General features: G+C 37.5%; 1 protein-coding gene across 2 annotated transcripts in view; it reads left to right on the top strand.

Moving 5' to 3' along the window:
- Positions 1–17,150, top strand: part of LOC106941087 (ephrin-A5) — a 122,253-nt gene extending 105,103 nt beyond the window's left edge. Inside the window, exons 3-5 of one of the 2 annotated variants that reach the window (XM_015024032.1) lie at positions 12,476–12,541; positions 12,902–12,967; positions 16,157–17,150. In XM_015024032.1, coding sequence (XP_014879518.1) covers positions 12,476–12,541; positions 12,902–12,967; positions 16,157–16,281 — 257 coding nt within the window. In that variant the 3' untranslated portion in view covers positions 16,282–17,150. The remainder of the gene's footprint in view (positions 1–12,475; positions 12,542–12,901; positions 12,968–16,156) is intronic. The other variant, XM_015024035.1, reaches the window with a different exon arrangement.

Below are 17,150 nucleotides of genomic sequence, written 5' to 3' on the forward strand. Positions count from 1 at the left end.
TGAAGACTCAAGACAGCCATAACATTATGATTTTTTACAAGTGTATGTACACTTTTGACCACAACTGTATTGTTACATAGTATAAAAGGCAATTCTACCAAATAGAACATTATTGTATGTGAGCTTCTGACTTCGACATTTTCCTGCCAGGCAACAAGTATAACTGATGTAAAACATGAAACAGTGAACTATAAATATCTAGTTTGAACTGACTGCGCATCATGCTGAATTCGCTGCGACTTGCTGTGATCCTCCGGTGGCACATTCAGATTGAAAATGTATTTAACAAAAGTTTAAAAGTGCATGACGTATGAGTCTTCCAACGTTTTTCCACACGTCGGCATATGAAAGGTAGAAGCAACCTAAACAATACAGAATGAAATAAAAATCCATAGCAGTTGAAACAGATGTATATTCTTACTACATCTTATTTGTTATAATGCAGTTGAATTGATTAGCCGACAAAACATATCGTATGCAAATCAGTTAATTTTCCTCCTGTTGCTAAAGATAGAAAATGCATTCAACGTTTCTTATCTTTTAGTGTAAGCTGTGTGTAAGTACATACGGAGCAGCAGAGCCTTCATTTAAAACCAGAGCTGATGTTCACTGTCAGGACATTAATCTTTTCCTCATCTATATTAACTTTCTGTAGCCAAATGACTAGGGGGGAAACTGAAAAGTGAAAACTTTGCCCTCCCTGACATGACTGATTAGCTGTCTTGTTTGTCGATGAAAATGAAGACATCAAAACATTTTCCAGCAGAAAAAAAGATATTCACTAATGCTGTATTTGCGCCACAAGTCTGATGTGAGTTGGGAGTTGATTTGTTGTATCTTAGAGAGAATTAGGGAGAAGGGGACAGGGCTTTGTTGTTAATCTGCTGCAACAACAAAAAACAGCTTAATCAAGGAGTGCAGGACACAGGAAATTCACAGAAATGGAGGTCATAATTTTTACTTTTTTGTTCATGTCAGCTTTCCTTTCGTCTTTGTCTGAGGCAACTAATTGGAGACAGTAAGAGCGACAGAATTGGATCGGAGCCTGGATTTCTTGTGGACAACACTGGTTTCCCGTTAGATCAATGCAAAAGGGAGAGACTGAACAGAAAAGTCCAAAAAGGAGGTAAAATTTGACAGAGTTGAGGATATCCAAAGATGAGAGCAATCTGGTTCCATATGCAAGTAATTCAGCAAATCGCAGCATTAGTCGTGGGCGAGTTACAGCTCTGAAGAGTCTGTCCACATCAGAGACAGCTGGGATATGTGAGGACGGTGTGAGATCTTGGGTCATAGTTCACAGAGCATTCTCGGTTTAAGTGAAATCCGCCTTGCAGAACGCTGACGGGAGCACATTTTTCTAATACGGCCAGAATCCACAAGATTGTATTGAACGATTTTAATCTGAAAAGGGCAGAAATCCAATATCAGTGGCAGCTCACTGCGAGGGATGAGTGAGAGGAGTTATGGCGTCTTTAGGCATATAAGATTTGTGGAAAGCAGGAAACGACTTGCTGTGATCCTCCGGTGGCAGATTGCCAGCTGAAAGCGTGTTTTCTCACTGACTGATTCGCCTGCCCGCGTGGACTGGAGGTGCTTCTGGAACAATCAATAACACCCCTGTGTACCTACGAAGTCCCAGGGATAGTCTGAGGCTGATACCAAATGATCTCGTTCTAAACGCTCATCAAAACCCAGAGGGCGGTGATGAATCTGCCCACCTTAGATTATAAAATGAAAAAAACATTCAGTGAGGTTTAAATCACTCCGAAGATGACTGCGGGCCAATATCCCTGTTGAAGAGGCATATGCCAGGAGTCTGATGGTATAACCTTGAGGAAAATACCACAGTTTCACTGTATTATGGTATTTAAATAAAAATGTGAAGCTAAAATGTATGACATACATGACAAGGCTTTTATTTTAACCTTGTTAGAGGGCCGCCATGCATCACTGGCTGTACTTAATTTTTTTTCCAAACACAGTACTCCACTGTTCTGAAGAAATGCTTCAACTGCAGTCGATATTTATATAGACACAAATATGTGTCTGTTTTGTCGTAAGTTTCTCTTGATTGTGGAATGCTAATTTGCGACACATGACAAAAAATCCTGCAGGAAACTGGAGATAATAGCTGAGTCTGAGTTTGATACCAGTGACGGTGTACATCGAGGTGTAAGAAACCGAAGGACTGGTTTATTCTAGAGGTAGTGATTGTTGACCTGAGGTCGTTGAGGGTGATACGGATGCTAAAGTATCTGAAGACACTGGCAAAGCTCAGGAAAGGTCAGCTGACAGAAAGGTCAGCTGACAGAGCTCATAGACAAAAGCAGGCAAAAATAACAACCCTGAAAACTTTAAAACAACTAGTTTGTTAGTATCAGAGCCGTGTTGTTGTGTTTGTTAGTTGCACAGACAGATTGTTGTAATTAAATGTTGTAAACATTTCAGTTCCACTCATGAGCAGATTCTTTTGGACACATTTATGCACAATACTGATCTTAGTCTCAGGTCACACTAAGCTTTTTTGGCATCTCATTTTCTAAAATTATGGGGAAGGTGTGATGTAAAATTCTGGTAGTGTTGAATTTGTAACTTTTATTTAAATCTCGGAAAAGAAAACCTTCATCTTAATGCGTTTTCATGAGCTCGTATTCAGCTTCCACAAGAAAGCTCAAACGTATTCTTCAAAACAGAGACTAGAGCTGTTGTTGATCATAAATCCTAAAATGTTCTTTGCCCCTTGAAGCTGCTCTCGAGGGAAGAAACAGGTAGAGGATGGAGCAGGGAGCAGCAGAAGGAAAATGGCATTAATGGACAAATGAAATAGAGGCAAGGGGGGATGGCGTATGCAGCCCTGTGTTTTGTCGGAGCTCTGGGAGGCTAGCTAATAATGATAAAGAGTCCAAGCTGCTCCATTTGTGGTCCGAGGAGGGAACCTGCATATGGACACCATCATAACTCAGGCCTTTCATCCGTTCAGATGAAAAATCTACCCTGTCATCAGCACTCAGGGATGATCTGACTGCATGGACACACTCAGACGGGCACACATGCACTCCTTTTATTGTACGTACGTAAGCGGGCACATGGAATCGGCACACGGCTGCCTCGAAAGCCTTGTTGTATTCCCAATAGATAGACTCTCGATCACCTTTGTTGCCCCTGGTTACAACACCATTACTTGTCCTGTGTATTCATCTCGCCTCGCTTTGAATGTTAGGAGAGCTTTTGCAACTGTAAGGACTGTAAATAGAACTGAACATATAACAAAATTTGACATCAAGCTGAAGCATAGAGAATGAAGAGAGGACATTCTGCATTTTGTACTTTGGAAACCAGTGTTTGCTAATAACATTCAGTGTCCTGGGAAAATAGAGCATTGCAGTAAATTAATGGATAAATTAAACCAACAAAACAGTAATTTAAACATTTCATCTCTTAATACGTGCATAAAATGGAGCGTATTTGGGTGGAGAAAAGTCAGCAGGCATTAAACAGAAGTCTTAAAAGTCTAAACTGGTTTTGCACAGAAAGCAGCAGGTGATTGTTGATTGTGAATTAGCAGCAACACAGAGCCCATCAGGACCTTTTGAAAGCTGTCAAATGTTATTAATCTAGGAATAGTTTCCACAGTACCGAGCGCTTCTACAAAACAGCATGGATTTTCCACCAGGGACCATCATGAGCTTTTGAGAAAGAATTGGTACTACAGACTTCCGAAGCCGAATTCTCCCTGGTTACTTTGCTCCAAACATTAACAGAGCACCGTTCCTTTAAACTTTTTCAGATGTTGTGTCATTGCAACTTCAAACTTGTATTTATCTTTGGAGATGTCATGTAATTGACTAACTCAAGTAACCACATTATTGTGTAAGAACATGATATATGCTTTTCAAACATGTTTACCAATAAACTCTGAAAAGTGTGGCATGCATTCATATTTACCCCATTTTATTCTTATACAGCTAAATACAGTTGGTGCTACCAACTGCGTTCACAGGTTATCTATTTACTAGTAGTATGGAGAAACTCTGGAGGAGCTGCAGAGATCCACAGCTTCAGTGGAAACATATGTTGTTTGGATTACTATTAGTTGTAAATTGATTTTGAGCATAAACATGGTGTTTATTGCAGAGTGGCAAGAAAGAAGGATGACAAACATGCAAAGGAAGGTTCTCTGGTTGAAACAGACCAAAACTAAATGCTATGGCCTACAAAAGTAGGATCATGTGTACAAAACTTTATATGTGGCAGAAAACTAATATCTAACAACCTTGAACATGAGCAAACAACATAATAAAACCAAATTAACACATTGGAAAGACTTTTTAGTCAAACAAATACACAATTAAAAGTAGACTTTCAAAAGTATATCATATTCGTATTTGCTAAGATTAAATATAAGCATGGCTGTTTTATGCATCATGCAAAATCCATCTTAAATTTGTTTATGCATATTGTGTTAATATAGTAAGAATTCAAGTCTGAGGGGACCTGAAATAATTCATTTAGAAAAGAATCAACAGTAAGCTGAGACCAGGACAAGCTAATTGGAGTTTTAAAAGTCTCTTATATAAAAAAAATAAATTGGAAACAGTTTTTTTGAGGGTTAATCCAATAAAAGACCATAAAATAAGTCATGGCGCACTTGTTGACAACACTGTTGTAGCCAGGCAAGAGAGAAAACTCTCTAATCAAGTTGACTGCCAACATAGTAGTAATAACTCTGCCTGCCAAAAAACCAAAGAGCTCTGAAAAGCCAACAGATCAGAAGAAAACTGGGGGCTGCTGAGGCCAAGGTTCCTCTCATGCTGTTATGATTTATAACATACAGCTGATTATCATTAACTTCTGCATAAAAATATATGTACACGGTCTATATGTTCTTTGTTGATTAAACATTTGACACAACAATGAATGCAAACATTTTACCACATAGATGGGGTGAGTATGCTTCCATTTCGTTCTGACATGGTCGCTCTGAGATCAGGACTCTGTGGGGTGAAAGCATTTTTGTTTTTTCAGAAATCCTTTTCTTGATTGTGAAATTCTGTTTATTTTTTCTTGATAGTTATAATGCTTCACATTTAAAATGTGTCGCAGACTTACACAAGTTTTATTTTTTACCTACTTATATTTAATTTGTTACAGGTTTTTTTTTTCTCCATCTTTTTCTTCTTTTGCAGAACAGTTTTTGTCATTTATTTTGTGAGTGGATGTTTAGTTGTATTTTGATTCTGTTTGAAGGGCTCAGTTGAGCAATAAAACGTTATAATTTACAATTACATATTATTGTGTGGTAGCCTAAAAAAAAACAAAAACTCTCCCACGGATCAACAAAGCAGCACATGCAATCGAAGTGTATAAAGAAGAGTGTGATGATGACTTTAAGAGGCCTCGGGCTTTCAATCACTCCCTTTTCAACTGAAGAACGACAAGAGAAAGGAATATTTCTAAAAGTCCCATTATGAAGTCTTTGAGAAAATGATACTTTAACTACTGCGGCATAAAACCAAAAATTAAAAAATGATATCTCCTCACCGTTGCACTCATGTAGGAAATAATGGTGTGAGAAAACCAGTGCAATTATTGTATAATAAGCCATTATCTAATCCAACTCAGTCCCCCTTCTCAACTTAGTCGTAATCGCTTTCTTTGTCACTGCCTGTGACCTTCTCACCCCCATGCAGGAGACGTAAGAAATGAGTTGGTTATTTTCTACCGAGGATCGTGAAATGCAAGGAAAGAGCAGAAGGTGTGTAACAGCAGAGGGGACAGAAGTGGAGTGGAGGTTACAGATAATGTCTCTCTGATCTTCTCGTGCACAGACGCAAACATGTATGGCATGCCATGCATTTTCATTAAGAGTGAAGTTAATGTCTTTGAAAGCCATTTTGCTGATTATTCATATCACTCATATCGAGTAGTTGCAGATACACAGTGGTATATTTCAGCTAATCGTTTTTATTACTTAGGATGATTCAAGCTGCAGTCTGTGCCCTATGAGTTTCTACCATACTTACTTCACAAAGTCTTTGCCTGTTCATTTTTATTTTATTTTTTTTCCTTCCACATCATTTTTTATTGATATGATTAGAAATGGGACTTTGTGAACAGCCAGAAGCTGAATCCCTGGTTTTTATTGGCTAAGCCATGATCATCAAAATTCTTGAAATAAAAATATATTTGAGTTCTACTTTTTTATTTGAATAAATAATATAAACTTCTTAATGATATCCTTATTGGATAGTATCCTGTAAATATTCTATCGCTATAAAAATTGCCATAATTTGTTGAAGGTTGGATTTGGGATCTGTTCAGCTTCTGCCCAAAAGTAAAGAAAAAAAAATTCCACAGGCTGCACAAATGCACAAATGGAAATGTGTGATGAAGATGGCATGAAGTTTTGGAAAAGAAACACTGTGTGTATTGGCTTTAACATTCTTGGAAACGGTTCTGTGTTTGCTCAGAGTTCTGGACCTAAATTCTAACTTGGTTTGTTCGGTGTAATCCACATGAGTAATCCTGGTAAATAAAGGACAAGGCCAGCGGGCTGTTTCTTTTGTTAGCTGACAGGATTGGCTTACCCAGAATGCAGTAGGACTGGACACAGCACTGCTTCATATTCAGTTAAACTGGTTTCTTCCATTACCCAAGAATGGATATAAGGATTAGAACCCCATAATTAAGGCCATCTGACCATCAGGCTGATGTTACTCTACAGGCATTCTAATATGATGATGTTATTATATTCTCACATGACCGCATGCAACTCTTAGTAAAGCTTGAGCATTTTAAACTGAAACTGATTGAAAAGTTAGACATAAGCTTAAAAAGCATGGTTTAAAATGATAGTTTGTCATCAAATCTTAGCAGATTGGTGAGTCATTTGAGCATGGAGTGGGGTACCATAAATATGTTGCACTACCAAATACTGGATACACACCGATTACAGTCCTCTGGCTGACTTTTCTCTTTGTAAATCTTTACCTTAAGTTTTCAAAAAAGCAGACATTTTCTAATCCAGCATATCCCATGGCGGACAGACAGAAATTAAAAGATCAAAAGGATAAAACAAAAGATCTTTGCTGTATTCTGTTTAGCCTTTTTGCTATCTGCTGATCAAGCCTCACTCTGCTACGGCCTCGAATGAATTACAGACATATCCAGAAATCCATTCTTTCATAAATAGCGTCTTACACCTTTTATACTTCTTCTAATTTCAGTTTTTAAGTATCAGTTTATGCTTAAAATAGCTTACTTGGAGTCTTCTTCCATATTGAGACTCAAGCTGCATTTTCACCAGTCCTTTTGTCATTGAACTGTTGTTTGTTTGCACACAAAGGTTCATTTTGGGAGACGGGAATGCACAGTTGAATTCTGATGTGGACCAAAAACTGTGTTCCACCTAAAAAACATTGGTCTTGGGTCATTTGAAGTGAATGATAAGTGGACCAGAGACCGATCTGTAGTGCAGGGAATTCTGGGTAAATACAACTAAAACAAAAGCGTACGTCTAGCGCTTGCGATCTTTCACCAAAGTCAAAAGAGAAATCTTATTTCACTTCATTTTTTTTTCTTGCATGTCGTGAAGAAGGAAGTTGCGCTCAGTGTTTTTTTTTTGTTTTTTTTTTTGAGGGTTTTTTTTCGTTTACTTTAGTTTTTCAGAGAATCTATACATGCACCGGGAGAGCTAGCAGTTTCTGCATAACTTAATTTCCACGGTGCATTCTTACCTACTGTATGTGCTATATTATTAACAATGTATTAAATTTAGAATCTGTTTGGCATCAAAAACATCATCTAGTGTTATTTTATATATGAATATCAAATAAATGCAGGCAGTAAGATGATAACACTGTGCTGTGCAAAAATGTCACCTAATCTTGAGAAATGTGCTAATGTGGATATATAATGCTCAGCTTACTGTTGCACAAGTTCAATTCAAAACTTATCCAACATAGCAAGTCAGAAATCCATTTTATTTGGTCTCACTTCTGGAATCAAAGATTAAAAAATCCTGTTTCAAACCTGATAATTATGAAGCAGAAAATTGTAGATGAATGTGGATATTATTTTTGCCAAATTATGCCCTTCTTTTTTTTCTTTTTTCAGTCATTATTCCAGGCTTAAAATCCTTTAAGAATGTATGTTTTTTTTTTTTTTGCTTGAATAATGCCTGGGTATGTGCAAGAAAAATGATTTCTAGATGCAAACATCAGAGCTCTTGTGCTTTTCAAAGGCTGAACCGATGCTGATATCTTCATTCCAATTGATTTATGGTCATCTGCAACCCGTTACATCAGTCTAGGTGACGAATTTGAACAGGGTGTGTAATATTGAAAATTGACCAGACTGTCAATGATGATCCTGTCTTGCTGAATATATGGCTTGCACAATTTTGGAGCCATGTCTCTTAAATCATGCATAAACAGTACAGAAGTTATACTCTGGTCGTCAATTTCTGAATGTAGCAGGCCCCAACTTCAATTTTTAATTCTTATCACGCAGACCTTGTTTTGTGTCTAGGATTTTAGCATGTGTTTTCTGCATGAAATTTCAGTTGCAATAAAGCTTGGCTTGGGCTGTGATTGAAACAATCCTCTGCCTAAGCTGCACTGAGCCCACCTGTTTGTTCTCCCGTAATTGGATTCTGCTTCATTCCATTTGCCTTAATGCTAATGCATAATGCAGTGGACCGAAGGAAGCAGCCACTACTAATCAGTGGACAAGGCATGGAGGAGTAGCCAGATCACCCCCCCATACCCATCCGACTTTCATTTCGGGACGTCTTATCATGCCATTTGTCCTTCAAAAGAACCACTCGTCCATGCTATGGCCAGAAATTCAAAGTTTGTGGAGCCTCAAGGTAGAGTGAACAGCAGGTGTTGAAACTGATGCCAATCAATAATCTGTAGTGTAAAATAAAACAAAATATAGGAACAGCATTCCAAGTAATTCTGCAAGCTTTAGTGCTTTGAGCTTTAACTCATTTGCTATGAAATTTAGGAGCAGAGGCGACATCTCACTGTGTGTATAGGAGCAGTAGCTGAAAAACAACGCTGTACTGTCGTCAAAGAAAGACTTACTGAAACTGATATATTTGTCAATATCACCTCAAAAAGCCAAAAGCTGGCATATTTATACAAATGTTTACTCATGTTGATTAATACACACTGTCCCTTAGCAAATAAATGCAAATTCCAAATTATTATGTCCCAAAAATTGACTGACTTCAGTCGTCAGCAGATTTCTTTTGCATCTTTGAAAAAAAAAAAAAAAATGCTTCAAAAACTAAGAATGCTTTTTCATAGGTAAGAAAGATCTATGATTAGGGTGAAATCCTAGACACACGGGCAGTTGCTCTGCTCACTTAGCTCTGTGCGTTTCTCTTATGTTGGAGTTAGAGTGTCATAGCTAAATCTATAAACATCACAACAGCTTCAGCAATTTGCTGGCTAGGGGAGGGACTCCCACATGCTCTCTGCCTATTGTCATCACACCCATCCTTCTTTCATGATCAGCAGCCTTTGCTAAGTGGCTGGTGTCGATGGCTGTGACTCAACTCAGCCCACAATGATGATGAAGATACAACATGTGGAGACGAGGTCTGTGTGTGTGTGTGTGTGCGTGTGTGAGGGTGTCTGTTAGGCACTTTATGGGCACTCACTGCAAAGAAAAGAGTAAAGAAGTGGAGCACTACGAAAAGTGACATAAATTGCGTAGGTGCCGGGGTGTGTGACTCAATGGGTGAGCGACGGTCGCCAAGGTTCATTAGCGTGTCATCAGCAGCCTCCACAGGAAATAATAAGGATCACTTTCCCTCTGTCCCTTCTGTCGCCCCTGGCCTCCCTTCTCGCATCTTTTGAAGACAAACAGAGGCATGACAAACAGCATCGGTTGTCAGGTGACTTCTCTTGTAGGGAAGGGAAAGATAACAACTAATGAAGTGAAAAAAATAAATGACAACACGGGGCAGAGAGGGAGCTGAGTTGCATGAGTTAGATTTCACGAAATACAGGTAGTTGGATGCACAATCTCGTCTTGCTAAAACTGAGGAACACTCTGACCTTTTCCATATTTGCTAATCAATAATTTTCTCATTGCAAACATTTAATGGTTGCAGAAAACATTTTTTCAGAAGGTCTTGCCTCTAATCTAAGGGTTAAATAATCGAAAATATCAAACATTTTGTTGGTAAAATGCAAAAGCAACTAGACATGTGTCACAGACATAAGTTGATAATTTCTGGCTCAGTATAGTCTCAGTTTCTCAGTACACTCTGGTTGTCAAAGATCATTTGACAAGTACAGCATTTTTCTCTGAAATAGTGAGTGCCCATTGCAAAAGCATTATTTGTTAGTGTTGGCATTCTTTTAACAAAATTTGCAAATTGAATAAACACCTGCTGATGCTAAATTGGATCAGCTAAAAAGACAAACTGCTCTGAGGCCTCCTTAATCTGATGCAATTATCCTTCAGCATGCTGATTTAACATAGTTTAAAATCTAAATAGTTTCGATATGCAGAGTTTGCAAAAAAATTTATATATATATATATATATATATATATATATATATATATATATATATATATATATATATATATATATATATCAAATGACAGGAAGTGCTTTGTAAAATCATGGCAGATAAACCTAATGAACTTCATCAGTTCTGGCTGGATTTTGGTGTCAGATAGAAAGAGACACTTCTATGTGTCCACTTCAAAGCATGACTAAAGTATGTAGTAATAAATATGTCTGCAATGACATATAATGATAAAGAAAAACTGTTGTCTGCTTTGAACAGCGCCTTGCTAAACTTTTAACAGCCCTCCAAATTTTTTTTTTACGTTGAATTATTCTGTAAATGCAAAGAGTATGACACAACCCCAAACCTACCAAAGTAAAGAGTTCCATAGTGAATCTGGAGGAGGAGCAGCAGAGGCTGGAAGTTGGAGCTGACAGATAAAATTAATTCATCACAACTGCTGAAGGAGTCTACACTTTTCTCAGCTTGATACGAGGTCCTGAACCCAAACGCAGCAGCCTATAATTTCAAGACGGTGTACACTGCTGCAGTCGTCCCCCATGTTCTACACTGACATATGTTTGACCCCTGTCCTGGTCTGCAGGAGACAGCACCTGCTGCCCCACCACAACACTATTAGTGGTCAACCACTCATACTCCCACATCTGTAACACTTGAGATATTTTTTTTTGTGGATTTGACACAGCCCCCATGGTAACTACCGTTCTGGAGATTCACACCCCATGGACCTGGCAGGAAGGGTTCTGTTTCCTGACATCAACCACAAACCATCCACACATGCACCACACACAGTTTATCCTTCCTTACTCTGGGTAGCGTGAAACCATGTTGAGGTTCTCATGGAGGGAAACACATCATTGTACATTGCCTTGCAAAAGTATAGAACTTTTCACATTTTTTTTCTTATTGTAGAAACACAAACCTTTATGTCATTAGCAGAATTCTATGTGACAAACCAACATAAAATGGTGCAAAATTTCAAAGTTTAAAGAAACTGTTACATTTACAGATTCATAAAATCTGTGTCGCATGCGTCTGTATTCAACCTCTTTCACTTTTCTGCCTCTAAACCAAATCCAGTATAAACAGATGCCTTCAGAAGTCCCCTTTTTATATTAAGTCCATCTGTTACATGATGGCCTCTGAGATTTGTTAGAAAACAAACAACTTCATGAAGACTAAAGGACACAACAGAGCGGTCATGGAGAAAGCTGTGGAGAAGTTTAAGTCAGAGTTTAACAGAAAGAGACACGAAACTGTAATTGCTTTGAAAGGTGGTTCTACAAAATATTGTCGCAGGAGTGCAGAACACACTTTCACACTTTTAAGATTTTCCCTCGTTCACAAGTGTGTGCTGCTTTGCTATGGGCTGTCACGTGAAATTGCAGTAAAACACAATGAATTTGTTGTAATCATAAAATGTTTAACTGTTGAGGGTTCTGAATGTTTTTGCAAGGCTCTGTGTATTTAACAATAAATTACAAAGCTTTTTTCTGTTTTTGTACATGCTGATTTGTAAATATCCTGGTCCTTCATGAGCTGCTGCTGCTGCTGCTACATGCTTCTCCAAAATAGGGAAATTCAGCTGTAAGAATAGCTCTCTGCTTTTTTTTCTGTAGAGTTTCCCGCACATCTGTAAATACTTTCAAGCTATAATTCCACAAAAACCCATGACTAACCCTGTTTAATCCCTGTACCAGTCAACATTAACTATCTTAAAACGTTATGTTTTTCGAATTACACTATTTCAGAGCTAACTGCTGTATTAGATCTGATATGAATTACCAGACCTTTTCTATTCAGTGAATCTTTAACTGTGGAGTTCAAGTCCAAAACTGCTGCGTAACAGGCCGTTGAGTGTACATGCTGCACTAACAATATCAGCCATGTTTACCTGTCTCTGTTGTGATTTCTTTCAGCCTCCACCGTTGCTCCAAACGGGAAGAAAACATGCCTCAAGCTTAAAGTTTTCGTCCGACCATCAAGTAAGTGTTTGGATGCAACACAGGGCTTTATAATATAGCTTACCGAGGTACACTCTTGGACTGGAGATCAAAACGAATTAGGGATGTATGGTTTCCTCACTTCCCTGTTTTACTGTTCAGTCATTGTTCAACATGCTCCTTTTATGTATCACAGACCTGCCTTCTAAGAAAATGATTTTATTCTTTTTGAAACATGAAAAAAGATGCTAGATTATCAAATCAACTGAAATCCTCTGAATGTTGCCATTAGCTTTGTTGCTCTGCGTGTTTGGGCTAAAGTGGAGGTGGGAGTACAAATGTCACTAACATATTTGTTGCATACCTGTAATGATTTCCCATTCTCCCTATTTTCTGTTGTAGACAGCTGTCTGAAAACAGATCGTGTTTTTGATATAGATGACAGAGTAGAAAGTACGTTACCAAGAGGTTAGTATGGCTTTTGGTCTTATTCACTGTGACCTCTTGCATGTGTCTCCTGTATGTCACCCTGTTTTGTTGCTCTACACTGCATGTTTATCAAGCTTGTTTTCCACATAATCATTTAAACATTTCTCCAAGATTCCAATTTAGAAATACTTTTTTGTGTAAAAAGTAGACAAGTTTCTGTACTACAAGTGTCTAAAGACTTCTTTTTTTAACATAGACCACAATTAAATTACACTTAGAAATAAACACACTTAATGGATAAATTGATCCAAAACTATTTATATTTTGTTATTTATTTGAAAAACAAATTATTATGAAATTCAGAATTTGAGATCATACATGCTAAAATCATAGAAAATTGAAAGCTATAATTTCTTGAAATGTTCATGATTATTGTTTACAGATAGTGGAAACCCAAAATTCAGTCTCCAAAAACATGAATATCATAAAAAAAAGGCAATTACTGGAAATTCACTGTTTCACAACCGAATCAGCAAATTAATTCAAAACACCTGAAAAAGTTTCCTAAGGTCCTAAGTGGTCTCTGGGTCTGGGTCAGTAGACTGCACAATCTCAGGAAGAGTACCGCCTTAAAATATGTACGGAACACCATCACTGACACCCTCCAAAAGATGATCAAGTCACAAAAGGTTGTAGTTTAAATTTAATACAAGATTTTGTATTAATTTTACTCAAGTATGATCATATTCATCTGAAACACTGAATTTGAGGTTTTCATCACCAATAAGCCATAATCATTAAAATTGAAAGTGAGGCTCTAAGTCAAGAAAGTAAGGCTCTAATCTGTATAATTAGTTTTACTTTCTGAAATGGGTAACAAAGAACTGTTGAAGTTGTTGATATTCAATAATTTTAGATGTATTTGTGTATGAAAAATATTTTCTCCTTGTGAACATAAAAACTGCTGATGTTTAATGAAATATCAATTCGGCATTGTAATTAATATGTCAGCTGTAAAAACCACAAGAAAAAAAAATCATTACCTTATCTCTATGTGCAGAGTGTAGGTATACATTCTAACAGTCTGCTTAAGCCTTCATTGACTTGCTGTTTGGCTCTGCAGCTCAGCATTGATTATTTGTTGTCCTCAGAATGCACAACATTTTATGTGTTTTACATGAGACCAAGTCAGTCACCAGGGAGAAACACACCCCATCAGCCACACGCTGCTGTTTCATTCTCAGCACCAGTTTACACTCAGGTCTGTGCCAACATAAAGAGAGCTCACTATAAAAGTATGATACAAAAGAATAGACTTGGAAGAAAAGTAGAGGAATGTCTAAACTCAGTATAAAAAAAACTTGGCAACATTTTCACTAACTTAGCTTAAGGTATTGTAACTTTTTAAAAACTTTTTTCCCCCCAATAATTTAAGTGGTCCTTACATAGGACCACACATTTAAACTTTTAGGTGATATTAGAAGGTCTAAAAGATGCGTAATTTATGATTTCCTATTAAATTTGATTGGTCTTTTTAATGTGATTTAGTGTGTGACAGATTGAATTTTCAAATGCTTAAAGTCAAACTTTGTACAGTGTGGAATAATTGTAGCTAGCAAAATACACAATATAGGATGCTACAAGTTCTAAATGCTTATGCAGGTTTGATGCTTGCCTCTTTGATTTGTGCTTGCTTGTTAATTTTGCTGTGCTGTTTGCATCCTTTAAAGGCTGCCTCTAATCAACAGAATCTAGCTTAAGTTTTGGCTAAATTCTCTTTCATCATTTCCAAAGCCATTGAATTTAAACATTCAACCCCTCAGTTGTCGTTGTTGCTCTGTCCGTCCAGTCTTGACAACTCATCTTACATACACAGTTGTGTGGTTATGTAAACGTCTGGTCTGTCTGTCCTTGTGCTGTGCATGGTTCAGCTACTTTCCCACGGTGAAGCGGGCACATGGCTGCACACAGATACTGATGCTACTGCCAGACAGACACAGGCGGCCGCTCACCTGGGAGATGAAACATTATACAGCAACTGAAGTTCAAATGGCAACTCAGACTTCATGACATGAATCTGAAAATTGTTGCAAATACTATTGTTAGTGAAACAAACCAGTGCTTCTTGAGTACAGGTTTGTTTCATATTAGAATCTCATGAAATAATTATGTTTTGTAATTGCACAATTACAAAACATAGACATCTATATGTCACACATTATATAGATTGTACACAGAGTGTTGCATTTCACATATTTATGTTGATTTTGAGGATTATGGTTTATACACAAGGAAAATCTAAAATTCAGGCCTACACGATTGTAGAGCATGGTGCTGACTTGACAGCTGTGGAGTAGCCAGTCGGTTATATCCTCCACACAAAAAGGTCTTTACTAAAAAGACAATCTGTATCCAGGAATATTATAATGGAAAGTTGTGAGGATGGAAAAAATGTGGTAGAAAAAGATGCACAACATAAACATTGCAATTTTAAAGCACTGCCTTGACATACTTTAAAACTGTGCTGGTTACAATTTTAGTGGTATTTGCCCACACTACTCAGTTTAATTGCTACAGTATTGTTGTCCATGATTAGCCAGGAAACTCACCTGACTTAAGCCCTTTAGACAGTCAGGAGGGTATTGTCAGGAGAAACATTATAAACAACAGATGCAACAATTCAGAAGAGCTAATGTCCAAACCTGGCTCTGCTCGCAAACCAAAGCAACCGGGGCTTCCACCTATTGAAGCACATGAATCTGCATAAGCAAAAGTAAAAGGTTTTGAGGGGAAACCTATTGACCTCACTGCCATAGCCTCATCACCTCCTTTCAACACCACTTTGCTGCAGATATTATTCTGTTCATAATAGTGTACAGTACATGGGCATACTCTTGAGCAGAGTAGGCCCACCTTTCTGTTTTAAAATTTACCTTTTTAGTTTTTTCTGTTTTTCCACTAATTTTACTTAAAACTGATTTAATTTATTGCAGGTCATAATCAGCACAACCAATATGAACTAATGCTTGAAATATATCAAGGTTTATTTATGTATTTTTTTTTTTTTATTGAATCAGTGGAATATATTAACCATTTTGGTAATATTGTATTACTGATATGTGCCTGTATGTAAAGTCTTATTATATTATTTCATATTTTATATATGTCTCATCATCATAACAGAGAAACCTATCAACTCATGCTGTATTTTTTTTTTCTATCCTTTAGATGAAACTAGCCATGAAACGGCTGCCCCTTCGCGGAGTGAAACGAACGCTGCGCAACGTCTGCAGAAGACAAGTTCTCTACTTGCTTTGCTGCTGGTCACCCTAGTGGGACTCTTTACTTTATAGCGCCTCCCTCTGTGCTGGAGGTCATTTACACCTAGCGTGGCCTGAATCTACCCTAGGCTGCAGGGTAGTGGGTGGGATTTGGGTGGATTGCATTTGCTTGATTGGGCATAAAAAGCAGGCTTCTCAAGAAAAAAAAAAAAAAAAAAAAAACTATTTTTTTCAGAAGAAAAATTAAGTGGTCTTTCTCCTTCTGTGAGTTAAAAAAAAGTTGATGTTAAAAGTGGGAGAGAAAGTGCCCCCTCTTATACCTTCAACCAAGATGCCAAATCCCATTTTTTTGACACTTAGTGATTCTTATTTTCCCATGACATTTATCATCTTGCTACATCGTATTTATGTCATTGCAGCACTGATGTTTACCTATGAAAACTAAGTTCATGCAGTTTATTGTGCATACACACAGACGGCACACCATTGCAACAATGCAAAAGCACATTCAAAAACAGCAGCCAATAGCAGAAGAGTTTTACATTTTTAGACAGTAGCCGTATACACAGTGGAGCATTGTAGATTCTAGGTGTTAGAAATTATTGTATATACGACAGACAGAAATGGAACGTTTCCCTGAGACCTCTCAATAAGCCTTCTAAAGCTTAGCTTAAACCTGAGATAGATGTAGTTGTTCAGTTTTTAACTAAGACAGAATTCAGAAATATGTGAAATATCTGACATGGAGCAAAGTCACTTACAATCCCTGGTTTTTTAAACGTGGTGTCCTCTTTCTCCATACTATGATGAGCAGTTGAACGTTCCGGACGAGCAAATCCTTTTCAAATCAGTGAGCAACTCTTTCTTTCTGACAAACCCAATAAACTTGGCCAATAAGACATTTTTAAAAAAAAAAAAAAAAGGGTTCTGTTCACTCAAAC

This window comes from Poecilia latipinna, unplaced genomic scaffold (assembly GCF_001443285.1).
Source record: "Poecilia latipinna isolate Pla-1442-1.1 unplaced genomic scaffold, P_latipinna-1.0 Scaffold91, whole genome shotgun sequence".
Classification (NCBI taxonomy): domain Eukaryota; kingdom Metazoa; phylum Chordata; class Actinopteri; order Cyprinodontiformes; family Poeciliidae; genus Poecilia; species Poecilia latipinna.